Source organism: Triturus cristatus, chromosome 7 (assembly GCF_964204655.1).
Source record: "Triturus cristatus chromosome 7, aTriCri1.1, whole genome shotgun sequence".
In the NCBI taxonomy this organism is placed as follows: domain Eukaryota; kingdom Metazoa; phylum Chordata; class Amphibia; order Caudata; family Salamandridae; genus Triturus; species Triturus cristatus.
In genome coordinates this window covers 1858018925-1858034357 of record NC_140590.1, presented here as the reverse complement: position 1 = coordinate 1858034357, position 15433 = coordinate 1858018925, and the positions used below count along the sequence as shown (strand labels likewise).

General features: G+C 55.0%; 2 protein-coding genes across 3 annotated transcripts in view; one reads left to right on the top strand and one right to left on the bottom strand.

Annotated features, from left to right (window-relative positions):
* The window catches only part of LOC146813475 (uncharacterized), a 267150-nt gene that overhangs the window by 195761 nt on the left and 55956 nt on the right, over positions 1-15433 (top strand). The window lies entirely within an intron of this gene.
* LOC146813476 (uncharacterized) overlaps positions 1-15433 on the bottom strand; it is a 57908-nt gene that overhangs the window by 30116 nt on the left and 12359 nt on the right. For both annotated transcript variants that reach the window (XM_085620275.1, XM_085620276.1), the window contains exon 2: positions 10963-11089. In XM_085620275.1, coding sequence (XP_085476401.1) covers positions 10963-11089 — 127 coding nt within the window. The remainder of the gene's footprint in view (positions 1-10962; positions 11090-15433) is intronic.

Sequence of the window (15433 nt, the reverse complement as noted above, 5' to 3'; positions counted from 1 at the left end):
GACTTCTTTTTTTTTTTTTTTTTTTTTTTTCAAAAACCTTTATTGAGATATAGTAAATAGACATAGCAGACTGCCGTATGCTCCTTATACAATGGGTTACTTCAGAGAACACGTCTGTTACGGTCCTGCAGCTCTCACACAGCCATTTAGCCGACATCCCGGAGGACCGGCGGCATTGCAATTCTACATAACATAGTCCGGACTGAAGCACTTCCAACGCATGTGATACGTATGCACCCCCAGCCTGCGCCGTGGTTTAACCAGCCCACCCGTCCAACCTGCCGGCAGTCTGCTCAAGCCCCTGAAGTTTCGTACACCATATCTCAACACCCAACCCCCCACCCCGTTCGCCATCATGCCACTGTCTTCACCCGGTTCATGTCTACTCATGCACGCTGTCTCTAACCAGGGCGCCGAACTCCGGCCAGACATCACACCCCATGCTTCCAGGCCTGGCCAACCCTGCGGTTCCAGTTTCCGCTTCGCAAGCACGCCGCAGGGAAGCACACGCCGCATACAGGGGACACCCCAACCCTCCTCCCGCCAACCAGTCGCCCTCTCAAACGTCACACTATCATCATAGCCCATCGCACCTCTATTGAGCCCTAATCCGGTGGCACACCCTCCGCTGCCCCACAGCACACCTCCGGGGCTTCCTGCTGCATCTCCCCTCGACCAACCTCCTCAGAGTCTCCAGCTGTCATGTAAGTGCTATACAGCGCCCAGAAGTTCTTGGGGCGGCTCCTAGGGGGCAACAGTTCGCTATACGTTTCCGCCTGTGTGCTACAGTACAGCATATCCCTGGCCCATCTTTTCTTAGTGGGAAGAGGCCCTCTCATCCAGCAGGCCGCCACGACTCGTCTCGCAATCAGCAACGCCACATCCGCCAGACGCCTCAGCGCCCGCGGAAGTGGCCTGGAGTAGCCCAAAAGCGCCAGAGCTGGATCAGGGGGGATCTCTTTTTCCAAGATCTGGCTCAACTCACGGAATACCGCCGTCCAGAACCGGGCCACACCTGGGCAAAGCCAGGCCATGTGTAGGAAGTCAGCCACAAGAGCATGGCAACGCTCGCATTCCGCCGTGGGGCGCAACCCATACCTATGTAGTCTTTCAGGGGTGTAGTAGACCCGCTGCAAGAACTTAAAGTGTATTAATCGGTGTCGACCGTTCAAAGAGACCTTTTTAGTGCTGGAGCAGCAGTACCTCCACATCTCATCCGAAATGTCCATTTCGAGGTCCGTCTGCCAGGCTCGCCGCGCAGCAGAACACTGGGGCTCCCTGTGTTGATCCCCAAACTTTTTGAGTATCGAGACCAGTTTGGACGGCGCCGCAGTTTTAATGACATAGGTAAGCTCCGGGATCTCGGGCGGCTCCGCCGCAGTCGGCCCCAGAAGAGACAGCAGTGCGCTCCGAACCCTGTGGAATTGAAAGCGCTGGAGTAACGTGCACCTCGGCTGTGCCGATACAACACTCTCCAGCGTCTTAGCCACGCCGTCTTGGAACAGGTCAGCCATCCTAACTATACCCAAAGCACCCAGCGCTCGCGTCACCCCTGCTTCCCGCAGAGGAGAGAGCCAAACTGCCCACTCCACCCGCATCAGCGGGGAGTATAAGAGGTCACAATCCTGCCGTTTCATAATCATGTGCCACGCGTGGTTGGTAGTTCCGAGCGAGTCCAACAGTCCCGCCCTCCGATCCACGGGCAGAAAGATCGTCGCCGGGAGTGGTACCGGATCTGCGAACAAGCGCTCCAGTAGCACATGTGGGACATCTGGTTCGGCGTGTATCCACGCATGCAGATGGGACGCCTGCGCCACCCTGTAGTAGCTCTCCAGGTCCGGAGCTCCAAGTCCCCTCATCTCGTATGGCAACGTCAGCACTTTCCACTGGACTCTCGGTTGTCTACCACCCCAAGCCAGTCGGACCAGGGTCTGAGTCAGCTGTGCAAAGAAAGACCTGGGTAGCACTATAGGAATGTTGGTAAAGAGGAACAGAAATCGCGGTAGGATGATCATTTTCATAATGGCTATCCTGCCCATCAGCGAGAGAGGCAGCCTGTTCCACTCTTCCACCTCATCCACGAGTTTGGAATAAGCCACCCCATAGTTTTCCCTCAGCAAGACCTCCGGGTCCCTGTGCAGCCGAATGCCCAGGTAGCGGATTGAGTCCGTTGTCCACTGCAAGGGGTATTCCATAGGAAACGGCAATGTTGCCGGGGTCAGCGGAAATGCCAGCGATTTGTTCCAGTTGACTTTGAGGCCCGACAGCGCCCCAAACCGGACCACCTCCCGCAGGATAGAGGCGAGATTCTCCTCCGGGTCTCTGATGTACAGTAGCGTGTCGTCCGCGTAGGTAGAAATACCAATCTTATAAGAGGGAAAGTTAATTCCCTCGAATCTGTGGTATTCTCTTATTGCGCACGCTAAGGGTTCCGCCACCAGCGCGTAAAGAAGTGGGGAGAGAGGACAACCCTGCCTGGTCCCTCTAGTGATTGCAAACGGCTCCGTGACACGATCTCCGAGGCGCAGCCGGGCAGTGGGTCTAAAATACAAAGCCCCGATCATCTGCAGAAAAGGCTCTCCCAGCCCAAGCTTCTTCAGCACCCGCACCATAAACGGCCACTCCACTGAGTCAAACGCTTTCTCCATATCAAGGAAGAGCGCTATGGCCTTACTCTCTGGGCGCACATGTTGCATGACTCCAAGGACCGTGCGGATATTGTACGTGAGATTCCTGGATGGGACAAAGCCCGCCTGCTCCGGCGCCACGAGCTCCGGCACCAGAAGCGCCAAACGCGTGGCCAGCACCTTCGCATATATTTTGGCATCGACATTGATCAGTGAGAGTGGCCTGTAGGATCCGCACTGGTTGGGAGGCTTCCCGGGTTTTAGAATTGTAACAAGCAGGGCCTCTCGCATCGTGTCGGGCATACTACCTTCGAGACATATGTCGTCGAAAAGGGCCATAAGGTGCGGGAGGAGCTGGTCCTGGAAGGCTTTATAAAAGGCCACCGTCAGCCCGTCTTCTCCCGGGGCAGTGTCCGCCCGCATACTTCCCAAAGCCTCCAAGATCTCGTCTTTTTGTTTGGGCAGCGCCAAGAATTCCCGCCGCGAGTTGGACAAGAACGGCATTTTAAGGTAGCTGAGGTAGTCGTCTATCTCCTCTTCCATGTGCGAGGACTGAGATTTATACAGTCCAGCGTAATAGGCCCTAAATTCTTCTATGATCCCCGCCTCCTCGGTAATCACATCGCCCGAAGCAGTGACGAGCTCATCAATGACCAGGGGTCGCCTAGAGTTACGCAGTATTCCCGCAAGTAAGGATCCCGGGCGCTCACCCTCCCCGTACGTGCGGGCTGTGGCGTACTTCCCCATATGTTGCACCTCTCGGTCCGCTTCACTGTTGAACTCAGTGACCAGGTGCTGCAGCCTCGTGGCCACCTCAGGGTCCACCGAAGCCCCCTGACTCATCTCCAGTTGAGCTATCTGCGTCTCCAGGGCCCCGAGCCGCCGCCGGATGGATTTAAGCACTCCCGAATGCTTAGTCATTGCTACACCACGAATATAAGCCTTGAACGAGTCCCACACTATTTGGAAACTCTGTACTGTGCCTGCGTTGACCTCGAAGAACGAGTCTATTTCGTCCGCCAGTTCCCCACGGAACACGTCGTCCAACAGTGAATACGGCGGCAGCCGCCACGTGAACGGCGGTACTCGCCTATGCGGAGTAGTCAGGGCTAGCAGTAGAGGGGAGTGGTCCGACAAAGTGCGCGGCAACACCTCGCAGTCCCTAACGCACGCGAGCAGCGACCGGGACACCAACCAGTAGTCTATTCTGGTGTGCACATCGTGAAATGGCGAGTAATGCGTGTAGCCCCCTTTACCCGGGTGGCGATGTCGCCAGACGTCAAGCATGTCGAGCCTGATCAACTCCGCCTGCATGTGTAGGGCGGCGGTCGCCGGGCGGCGGGCCGGCCCCGAGGAGCGGTCTAACTCCGGATTGAATGTGAAGTTAAAGTCGCCACCCCATACCATGCCAGTGGGCACGTGCAGCCTACATTGTGCCGCCAGTGCGTCGGAGAAGTCAGGGGAATCATAGTTAGGGCCGTATACATTGACCACAATCAAGTCGTGGCCCTTACCCACGCACCTCGCTATTAAGTAGCGCCCGCCCGGGTCGGAGATCAGCGACGTCAACCGCAGTCTCGATCGTGGGTTTACCCAGGTAATTACCCCTCTGGAGTGCGATGTAAAGCCTGCTGCCTCGCTGGTGCCCACCAGGCCCTTCGCCGCTAACAATTTACTTGTAAGAGGAAGGTGAGTCTCCTGAAGCAGTGCCAGGTCAATGTGATGTCGGTGGAGATAGTTTAAAACTTTTCTGAGTTTGCGATAGTCATTCAGCCCCCGGACATTCCACGTCAGCGCCCTAAGAGCTTCCCCACCAGGGTCACCCATCCGTTCACCCGTTCCAGTCATCCCGGTTAAGCATACAACAACCACCTCTGCACATAGGGCAGCTGGGAGTCCCCGCCCACCCCTCAGGTCCAGACAGTCTGAAACAGCCACACACCTGTGAGTCAAATAGCTTGCCACGCGAAAGACAGTGCATATCACAAATGCCCAAGGCAGAACGTCCCCCTAACTTCCCAGCCCCCCACCCACAGCCGACCGTCCCCAACCTGGCCAGACAGATCCCCCGTCCCTCCCCCCTCCCTACCCCACAACAACCATACAAAACCATCCCTGAACCAGCCCCCGTGGGGGCCAAGAGAGCTATCAGCACTGGGGCAGGGGCCTCCGTTGAGCAGCTACTCTAAACTCTCAAGAGTCCACCATGTGGCCATGCCCCCACCTCTAAACCCCCAGTCTCAGTGCAGCTCGAGCGGATATCGCCTCCCCTCCAGTAGGTGCGGTGGGGGGGTACCCCCGCCCGCCCGTCAGTGGCGAGCCCCCCAGCCCATCTGAATCTGCACAGCACCCTCCAAACACCCCCAGATAGTCATCTAGGCCATAGCCCATTTATCTCGCAGCTCGGCCCGTGCGGTGCGCTCCAGGCGCCATACCCACCAAAGTCTCGCAGTGCTTAGAGCCGCAGGGCTATCCCGCCCTTGATCAAACCGTGGAAGAGGACCAGTCCCTCGCCCCCCCACCAATTCTAGGGCAGCGACACCCGGGCCTCCCCCAACACAACAGAATGTTCTCACCCAGCCGCAGCCTCAGAGTCCTCCAGGGCGTTCGTCGTCTCCTACACGCCAACAATGTTCCAGCCGCTGCGGTGCCGCCAGGGAAGCGGCAGCCTCTGCAACAGGGCAGCGTCCCCCTGCCAGGAGACAGAGCGTATCAAGCGGTCACTGCCAGTGATCTAGTCCTGGTCCCCCAGGTCGGAGACCTCCGCCCGGGCAGCCGCGTCGTCCTGTAGTCCACGCCGCTGTTCCCTCGACCACTCTTTCAGGGATCGCTGCAGCTCCCTCGGGTCCGTGAAGAAGTGCGATTGCCCCTGCCTGTTGATTCGGAGCCGCGCCGGGTATAACATTGCATAGTCCAGGCCCAAGTCGCGGAGCTGTTTTTTGTAGGGTGCAAACTGCCTGCATTCCTCCTGAACCTTCGCCGTAAAGTCGGGATAGATGGAGATATCCATCCCTTCATATTGCAGCTTCCCCTTTTCCCTCGCCACACGCAGGGCCGTGTCTCTGTCTCTATAATTCAGCAGTTTTGCTATTATAGGTCTGGCAGGCGCCCCGGGCTTGGGTCGAGGGCCCAGCGAGCGATGGGCCCTCTCAACCACGAACATTGGGGAGAACACCTCCTCTCCAAGCAGTGCCCGCAGCAGTTTTTCCACGAAGAGTTCCATTCGACCTGTGTGCGTCGATTCCGCCACGCCGGTGATGCGGACATTCGATCTCCTCGAGCGGGCCTCCAAATCTTCGGACTTATCCTGAATGACCTGCAGAAGTTTACTGAATTGCCGGCGGTCCGAGTCCCATGCTGTCTGCGTCTCCTCCACCTGTGTTATCCTCTGCTCGGACGCATCCAGCCTCTCAGCGTTCTTATCCACTCGTTCCGACATGCGGTCCATGCGGTATGTGAGCGCATCAAGCTTAGTGTCTATCGCGGCTAGACTGCCCTGCAGCCCCTTTTCCATTGCCGCCAGTGTTGCTTTGATGTCGGCGCACATGGAGCTCTCCGCAGCCGCCCCATCCGGGGGCCGCGCCGGCGGAGCCTCGACTGGCCCCTTCGGCTTGCGGGGGTCAAAAGACAGTTTGGTCTGTGATTTATCACTTTTGCCCATGGCTGCGCCGGAGGTCAGCAGCCGGCTCGTGGCCGCCTCTTCGAAGCAAAGGCCCAGTGCTGCAGGCCACCGCCGCCACCACTCGATGTCCGGGGCGCCGACCTCCCAGTGTCACAGTCCCGTACTCCGGTGTCTCCCAGGTCACAGCCGCCGGCCCGGCAGCGGAGTCGAAGAGCCGCGCTCGCCGCTTCCAGTGTCCGGTCGCCTCCTCAGGGCCGAGTGTGAATGGGGCGCGCCCTGCCCGAGTCGGTTATTCCTCCCAACTCCAAATGTGGCGTTGCTATCCAGGACAGGGAGGGTGCCCCCAGGGCCGCAGCTGAATAACGCCAGCAACGATGGCCGCACCTCAAAGGACCACGGCAGCGAACCGCACCTCTCCGCGCGACAACACCATCGGCCCCTCCAGCACACACGGCCAAGCCTCAGCGCCAGCTACGAGGTCTAGTACTCCGGGCCACCGCCGTCACTCACCGGGCCCTCCACAGTACAGGTATCGGGCTGCCGCCGCTTCAGGACACAGATCTGGGCCAGGATGAACAGCAATCCCTCTGCAGCCCCCGCGGGCTCGGATCAGCGCCCTCAGCGCGAGGGGGGGCAGGGTGGCGAGCGCGCCAACCCCCAAGCAGTCCACAAGTGCCCGCCGCACCCTGGCACCCCGGCGCAGCTCCAGTGTGTGTCCCGGCTGCCTCCCGTCTCACGGGCGCCCCACAGCCTGCGCCGCCCCCCAGTGCTTCCAGCGGGGGGGGGGGAGTGGGGGGGGCGAGCCTCACCAGCTCGTCGTCCAATTCCGAGGTGCCTCGGGGGGGCCTCCGGGCCCGCGCTCCAGGGGTGCTTGAGGTCCAATGTAGCGTGGGCAGCGGTTCCCGCCAGACGGCCCACTCAGCCAGCTAGCCAGGGGGGGAAGGGGGGGTGCCACCGCAGCTGTCCCTCTGTTCGTGCGTCCGGTGCGCCGGACCTCGCCTCTCCGCCGGTTCCCGGGGACCCGGCTGTTGGACCACGACGGTCGGGTCCGCCTCCTACTTGGCAGCCGCACGTCGGCTGACGCACGTCAGGGAGAGCCGCAGGACAGCCCGGGGATCGCGGCCCAGTCCGCCTCCTCGCTCCTCGCTCGCCGGTATCGGCACACCAGGGCTCGATCGCCGCCGCCGGGCCCCCGGGATGACACCACCCAGTGCCAGAGGGGACCCCCCACACCAGTGCACGGTTCAATGCTGCTGTTCAGGATCCTGTGTTCGGATAGTCAGGGGCTTAGAGCGGGAGCTCCGCGCTCACACGTCCGCCATAGCCGCCGGCTAGCTCCGCCCCCCGTGTACCCTGACTTCTTCCCTGCAGGGTGTCCCCTGACTTTAGCGCAGAGCTGTGTGTCCATTAGCTGGGTGTGTGACGTAGTCCTTCACCTTTGCACATGCATGCTGAGCCATTTTCCACCTGCATCATTCGTGGCATCCTTGGTAGTCATTGTACTTGTGTATGTGGCCTATTGACATGACTTCATGTGGACATGTTTTCTTTTTGGCCCTATGCATGCGTATACTCCCAGCCTCGCACACATGTGGTACATGTACTGCAGGGTCTTTGTGGGCATGGTATCTGTGGCTACTCCACCCTTTGCGTTCCATGGGCACTGCTGGGAGTGATGGGCACCCACCCCTCCTGTCTCTGGGCACTGCTGGGAGTGATAGGCACCCACCCCTCCTGTGTCTGGGCACTGCTGGGAGGACTCTGCACACACCCCTCCTGTCTCTGGGCACTGCTGGGAGGACTCTGCACACCCCCTCCTGTCTCTGGGCACTGCTGGGAGTGATAGGCACCCACCCCTCCTGTCTCAGGGCACTGCTGGGAGTGATAGGCACCCACCCCTCCTGTGTCTGGGCACTGCTGGGAGGACTCTGCACACACCCCTCCTGTCTCAGGGCACTGCTGGGAGTGATAGGCACCCACCCCTCCTGTCTCAGGGCACTGCTGGGAGGACTCTGCACACACCCCTCCTGTCTCAGGGCACTGCTGGGAGTGATAGGCACCCACCCCTCCTGTCTCTGGGCACTGCTGGGTGTGATAGGCACCCACCCCTCCTGTGTCTGGGCACTGCTGGGAGTGATAGGCCCCCACCCCTCCTGTCTCTGGGCACTGCTGGGAGGACTCTGCACACACCCCTCCTATTTCACAATATGTACGCTCATGACATACACGGATGTGGGTACGCTCCATGCATTCGAGGTGGGGGTACGTGTCGTACTTACACTGTTGGGGTGGGGGTACGCTCCATACGTACGCGGGTGGGGGTACGGGTCGTACTTACACTGTTGGGGTGGGGGTACGCTCCATGCATTCGAGGTGAGGGTACGGGTCGTACTTACACTGTTGGGGTGGGGGTACGCTCCATGCATTCAAGGTGGGGGTACGTGTCGTACTTACACTGTTGGGGTGGGGGTACGCTCCATACGTACGCAGGTGGGGGTACGGGTCGTACTTACACTGTTGGGGTGGGGGTACGCTCCATGCATTCGAGGTGAGGGTATGGGTCGTACTTACACTGTTGGGGTGGGGGTACGCTCCATGCATTCGAGGTGAGGGTACGGGTCGTACTTACACTGTTGGGGTGGGGGTACGCTCCATACGTACGCGGGTGGGGGTACGTGTCGTACTTACACTGTTGGGGTGGGGGTACGCTCCATACGTACGCGGGTGGGGGTACGGGTCGTACTTACACTGTTGGGGTGGGGGTACGCTCCATATGTACGCGGGTGGGGGTACGGGTCGTACTTACACTGTTGGGGTGGGGCTACGCTCCATGCATTCGAGGTGAGGGTATGGGTCGTACTTACACTGTTGGGGTGGGGGTACGCTCCATGCATTCGAGGTGAGGGTACGGGTCGTACTTACACTGTTGGGGTGGGGGTACGCTCCATACGTACGCGGGTGGGGGTACGTTTTGTACTTACACTGTTGGGGTGGGGGTACGCTCCATACGTACGCGGGTGGGGGTACGGGTCGTACTTACACTGTTGGGGTGGGGGTACGCTCCATACGTACGCGGGTGGGGGTATGGGTCGTACTTACACTGTTGGGGTGGGGGTACGCTCCATGCATTCGAGGTGAGGGTACGGGTCGTACTTACACTGTTGGGGTGGGGGTACGCTCCATGCATTCGAGGTGAGGGTACGGGTCGTACTTACACTGTTGGGGTGGGGGTACGCTCCATACGTACGCGGGTGGGGGTACGTGTCGTACTTACACTGTTGGGGTGGGGGTACGCTCCATACGTACGCGGGTGGGGGTACGGGTCGTACTTATACTGTTGGGGTGGGGGTACGCTCCATACGTACGCGGGTGGGGGTACGGGTCGTACTTACACTGTTGGGGTTGGGGGTACGCTCCTTGCATACACGGGTGGGGGTACGTGTCGTACTTACACTGTTGGCATGGGGGGTATGCTCCTTGCATACGCGGGTGGGGGTACGGGTCGTACTTACACTGTTGGGGTGGGGGGTACGCTCCTTGCATACGCGGGTGAGGGTACGGGTCGTACTTACACTGTTGGGGTGGGGGTACGCTCCATGCATACGGGGTGGGGGTACGGTCCGTACATATCCGTCCCCACGCTATGTGATGCTTGTGCGGCCCGTACCCAGGCCTTTGCCACGTGGGTACGAGCCGTCCCGCCATTGTTGGGGTGACGTGGGTGTGGGCGTGGTACGACTCGTACCCACGCTCTTCAGGCGTGGGTACGGGACATACCTGTCTGGTTGTGTTGCCGGTTCGCGTCGTGAAGGACTTCCGTTGTGGCGGTCGCTGGCTTAGCTGGACACGCCCCCACCCCCTCGTAGTGACCAGGGCCTGGGAGTCAGGTATGTCCAGGGCATGTGTGCTGTGTGACTTTGGTGGGGGGTTTGTGGCCTGCCCTGGTCCTGCCACCCCCCCCCCCCCACTTTCCCCCCTCCCTTAGTTGTTCTGACCTTCTGCGGCGTCTGCGTCCGAACCTGTAGAGGAGGTCGACTGCTATGAGGGCCGGGATGACACGTAGGTTCGGGTCCATGTCTGTCCGTCGCGTACGGGTACTCCTTGTTCGCGTCGTCCTGTCTGTCCGTCGCGTACTGGTCCTCCTTGTTCGCGTCGTCCTGTCTGTCCGTCGCGTACTGGTACTCCTTGTTCGCGTCGTCCTGTCTGTCCGTCGCGTACTGGTCCTCCTTGTTCGCGTCGTCCTGTCTGTCCGTCGCGTACTGGTAGTCCTTGTTCGCGTCGTCCTGATTTCCCGGCAGTTTTTGGCAGCCGGAAAATATTCACCGTGCGGGATGACGTCGGTGCGAAACGTAATTCCTGGTTCGTGAATGGCAGGCTGCGAGCGTCCCGACGTCAGGTCGGCGCTTTCCCGGATCGCATTTGTAGGTTTATTTTGTTCGGTCAGGGTTTTTTACGATTCGTACGGAAATGGTGTTCCCGTGCGAATCGTAATTCCATGTTTGTATATTTTGACGACCGGGTACGCGTCGGACGGAGAATATGCTCCGTCCGACAGTTCGTACCCGGTTTTTACAGGATCGTGATCGGCGCCTATAGATCAGGTACTGCACAGATCAGTTTTTCTTATTGTATGAAACACTAAGAGACCTGATATTGTTTAATTTACCTGAAAACCAAATTAAAAATGTATTAAAAGAAAGAACGTAGCTTTACCAAGTGAGATTAGGGACTGGTGGATTTCCTTCATCACATTCCTGTAAAGTTCCTTCTGCCATTCCTGCAGGAGCCTCCACTCCTCTTGGGAAAAACAAGTAGACGGATCAAGAAATGCAACCTGCGTCTGAAACAGAAAAAGTAGCTTACTAAGAAACTCAATTTATTGAGATGAAATGGTTAATGAAAATCCATGCAGCAAAAATTAAATCTCTCTTCTCTTAGTAGCACCACCCCCTAGCTCCAGGGTACAAATGTTGAAGATATGAGCTTCTAGACAGACATATAACAAATTTTTCACAGTTCATGAATGTAGGTTAAACAGCAAATACACAGCAAATAGAACACGCAATTGTGTACAAGCATTTCTAGCAGAAACATCTTAGCAAATTAAAGTGAATCACCAAATATTAATCTCTCCAAGCCCATTTACAATATCTGAGATTAGCACTCGCTACTGAGCTGTACGCTTGTATATACGCATGTGCGGCCTAATTACATTACCTCCATGAATGCACTGATCCTCAGACTTGTATTTTGTGTTCGCCCCAGAATTATTATTGTTTTTCATCTGCTTGCCCGTGTTTACTTCAATGAAATGCAAACCTGCTGCATTCCAATGCACATTTATGATCGGAAACAAAAGCGATCCATTCCATGCTTCTTTTGGAGGGTGGGTTACATTCCCCACACAATCAGGACATGATTTACTTACACATACTGTCAGACGCTGGTCTTTATCAAGATCTTAAGTAGCATTGGTTTTATATTGATAATCCAGCATATTTGTCCTCTATAGGAAATCTTCTGATAGAGGTTCAGAGGGTTTCAAAGGGTGATGAAAAACACTACTCCAAAAATAAGTGATGGGAGCCTTTTGATGAATAAATGAAAAGATGTCTAGAATGCTCCACTACTCAGACAGCGTCCTTGCGCTAGAGCCGACCAGGGTCACATTGCCAAATCAAACCTTATGCCAAAGCAAACAGACAGGTCTTAGGAGCCTTCCAAAATAGGAGTTCATGTGAGATGTTCTCTATGGAATGAGGCAGTCCATGCCACTCCTTACAAACGAGAACTGAAAAAGAGCGCCCCCTGCATCTGACTCTGCGAAAGAGTGGCACTCTAACTTGGAGCGCTGACGAGGTCTTATCTCCTTGAACAGCTGACATCTGATATTAATCACTTATGTACTTTTTTTTTTTTATAAAGTACAGTTCTACTAAGCGGTTCTACCAAGAAGGTGTTAGTGAGCTGTACATAGAAAAACTTGGGAGAATGGTACTCTCTTTATAGGGAATCCATGGGATAAACAAGAAAGAACAGTACACAATTAGGCGTGAGAAAGTGACGCAAGGCACGAAACAGAGGACAGACCGAGCAAAATAGAAGGAGCTAAGGATGAAGAAAGATGGGCTGTAGGTAGAACAGACGGAATCGTTAAGTGAAGGATGGATAGATAGGGGGAAGTCAAGGGGGTAGAGAGAGAGGGGAACATGGGAGATAACAAATGTAATGCTTGACAAGATGAGGATTAGGTAGCAAAGTGAAAGAGGGCAACAGTGAAGTGCACAGGAGGAAGACAGGTGAAAAGACAACAGTCACTGGTTGAAATATAGTACAAATAGATGTTTTTTTTTTAATGTCACATAGCCAGGTCCTTAATGCAACTCAAGTCTTCCAGCAGGCAGCTCCAGAAATCATCTGCGACATATGGGTAAACTTTTTAATGGGAGAATACCTCTAGATCTTTTTTGAGCTTATACGACTTTCCTTCTTTTTTGTCAAAACAGAGAATACCACCATTGACACCTTCCCAAATACAAGACTAAATAACGAGCCCACCTTATTTATTATTTACTTATTTATTGGAGAGTTTTAAATAGCGCTAGCCAGACCCGAAGGTATTGGAGCACTTCAAAGCATGGGTAAAAACACACAGTTTGGCAGTTGTAAACATATTGATGCATGGCGCAATTGGAAATCTTGGCGCACTGAACAACAATTGCAGGAAAGGAAGACAGAGAGAATCACAATATTGAGCACATTGACTCGAGCCGAGCCTCCTTTAGGGAGAGGGGGAAGGAGGGAGGGGTCAGGAAGGGGATAAGGTAGAAGTCTTAGTGACGAGGTGTCTGAGTCCTGCAATGTGCAAGCTTAAGCGTTTCGGCAGCGGCTATCCATTCGGGAGTGAACGGTTGAGGAAGAAGTCTTTGAGCTGCCTTTTGAATTGTATAAAGGAGGGGGTAGTCCTGATATGGACTGGGATGGAATTCCAGATTTTGGGCGCATTTCCAGAGAAGGATCGAGAAGCGTTTTTTTGTTTATGGATTTTCGGCGGGATGAGGAGTAGAGTGTCATAACTTCTGAGGCTCCTTGTCTGACCGGCCTTCTTGAGTTTGGCGGCTAGGTAGGCAGGTTTCCCTGTGTGCAGGGCTTTGTGCGTGAGGCAAGCCATTATGAAATTGGCACGCATTTCAATTGGGAGCCATTTTAGCTCTCTGAGTGCAGGCGAGATGTGGTCCTACTTCTTTACTCCGGTGACCATTCTAGCTGCTGCATTGAGAGTTGATCTGAGGGGGGCTAGGTGGGATTTTGCTGTACCTGTGAGAGAGGCATTCCCGTACTCTAGTCTGGACAGCACTAGGGATTAAGTAGCTTGTTTAAGGTCATTAGGTGGGATGAAGGGTTTTATTTTGTTGAGTAGCTTCAGGTTGAGGACGGCGCTCTTTGTGGTGTTTTTTTTTTTAAACCGTTTATTACAGAATCCAAAAGATGTACAAAGATGGGCCTACAACCTTCAGGCCGGCCGCTAGCAAACAGGAAGAGCATATAATACAAGCAGTAAAACACACGCTGCGGCAGAAGAGAGCTCACAGGAGTTGAAAGAAGCGTCGGCAGCCACACCATCCGGACCCCACACAACGGTTTCATTTTTATATAAGAAACGAAAAAAACAAATCCACAAGGCAACCAACAGTCGAAGCAGCAGCATAAGCTCCCCTGGGGGGGACCCTACCGATCCACAGCTTTGTGGTGTTCTTGATGTGTTTGGTCATGTCGAGTTTTGGGTCAAGGGTGATTCCCAGCAATTTTGCGGAATCCACCAGGGTGAGATTGGAGCATCAATTGCTTTGAGCCATTCTACGATTTGGGGGTTCTCCTCTTTGTTAGAGATGAGGAGGATTTCCGTTTTGTCTTTGTTGAGTTTCAGGTGGTTTAGTGATAGCCAGTGTTGGACTTCTCTTAGAGTGTCGTTGAGTCTATGAATATCATCTATGGAGGAGGTTTCAAGGTAGATCTGGGTGTTGTCAGCGTAGAGGTGGAAGGGAATGTTTGTCTTTTTGAATATGGTGGTGAGGGGTTTCATGTAGATGTTGAACAGTTGAGGGGAAAGAACTGATACTTGGGGGACACCCCTGCTGACGGGGTGTAGGTCTGATGAGAAGTTTCTGATCTTTATTCTTTGGGTGCGGTTCCGGAGAAAGGAGGATAACCACTTTAAGACCAACTCTTCTGCACCTACCCTTTCTTGAAGTACCTTGATGAGTAGGTTGTGGTCCACCGTGTCGAAGTCCAGGAGTATGACTAGGGAGCATTAGCCTGCGTCGAGTGATTTATGTAAATCGTCGATGACATTGAGGATCGCTGTTTCTGTGCTGCAGCCTTTTCTGAAACCTGATTGGTGGGTGTCTAAGAGGTTGGCACTATCTATGTGGTGAGTCAGTTGGAGGAGAACACACCTATCCAGGATTTAAGCTAGGAGAGGAAGATTGGAGACCAGTCTGAAGTTATTCAGATCATTAGTGTCTAAGCCAGGTTTTTTTAGTAATGGAATGACTTGGCCGACTTTGAGGCAGTCCGGTATGACTCCGATTGTAAGGGAGCTGTTAATTATCTTGGCCCAGAGAGGGGCTAGGGAGAGATTGAGCTTTTTGGCCAGCTGGACCGGTTTTGGATCCGAGGCGTGTGATGAGGGTTTGGAGGTGGAGATCAATTTGGCTATCTCTACTTCGGAGATGGGGTTGAAGGCTTTCCAGTGTTTTGGGGGGAGCTTGGGTGTGATAGCTTTTATTCCTGGGGACGCGCTCCTGTAAGGGGGACTGCGGTTGACGTCTAGGGAGAGCTCAATCTTGATGATTTTGTCATTGAAGAAGTTGGCGAAGTTCTCACACAGGTCTTTGGAGGCCAGAACTGCTGATGCAGGGGGTTTGGAAGTTTGATGCCGAATGAGTTTGAAGAGTTCCTTAGGCCTATTTTTTGCGTTGTCTAAAGCATTGCAAAAGAAATAAGTCTTTTCATCTTTGATGTGTTTTTTGTACTTCCCGCGTATTGCTTTGAGTTGGTCTCAGAGGATTGAGGACGGGTTGTTCCACCAGTGTCTTTCAGCAGCTCTTAGTTGTCTTCTTTCAGAGTTAATGTCTGTGTTGAACCAGGATCTAGATGGAGTATTTCTGACTCTTTTTTGTTT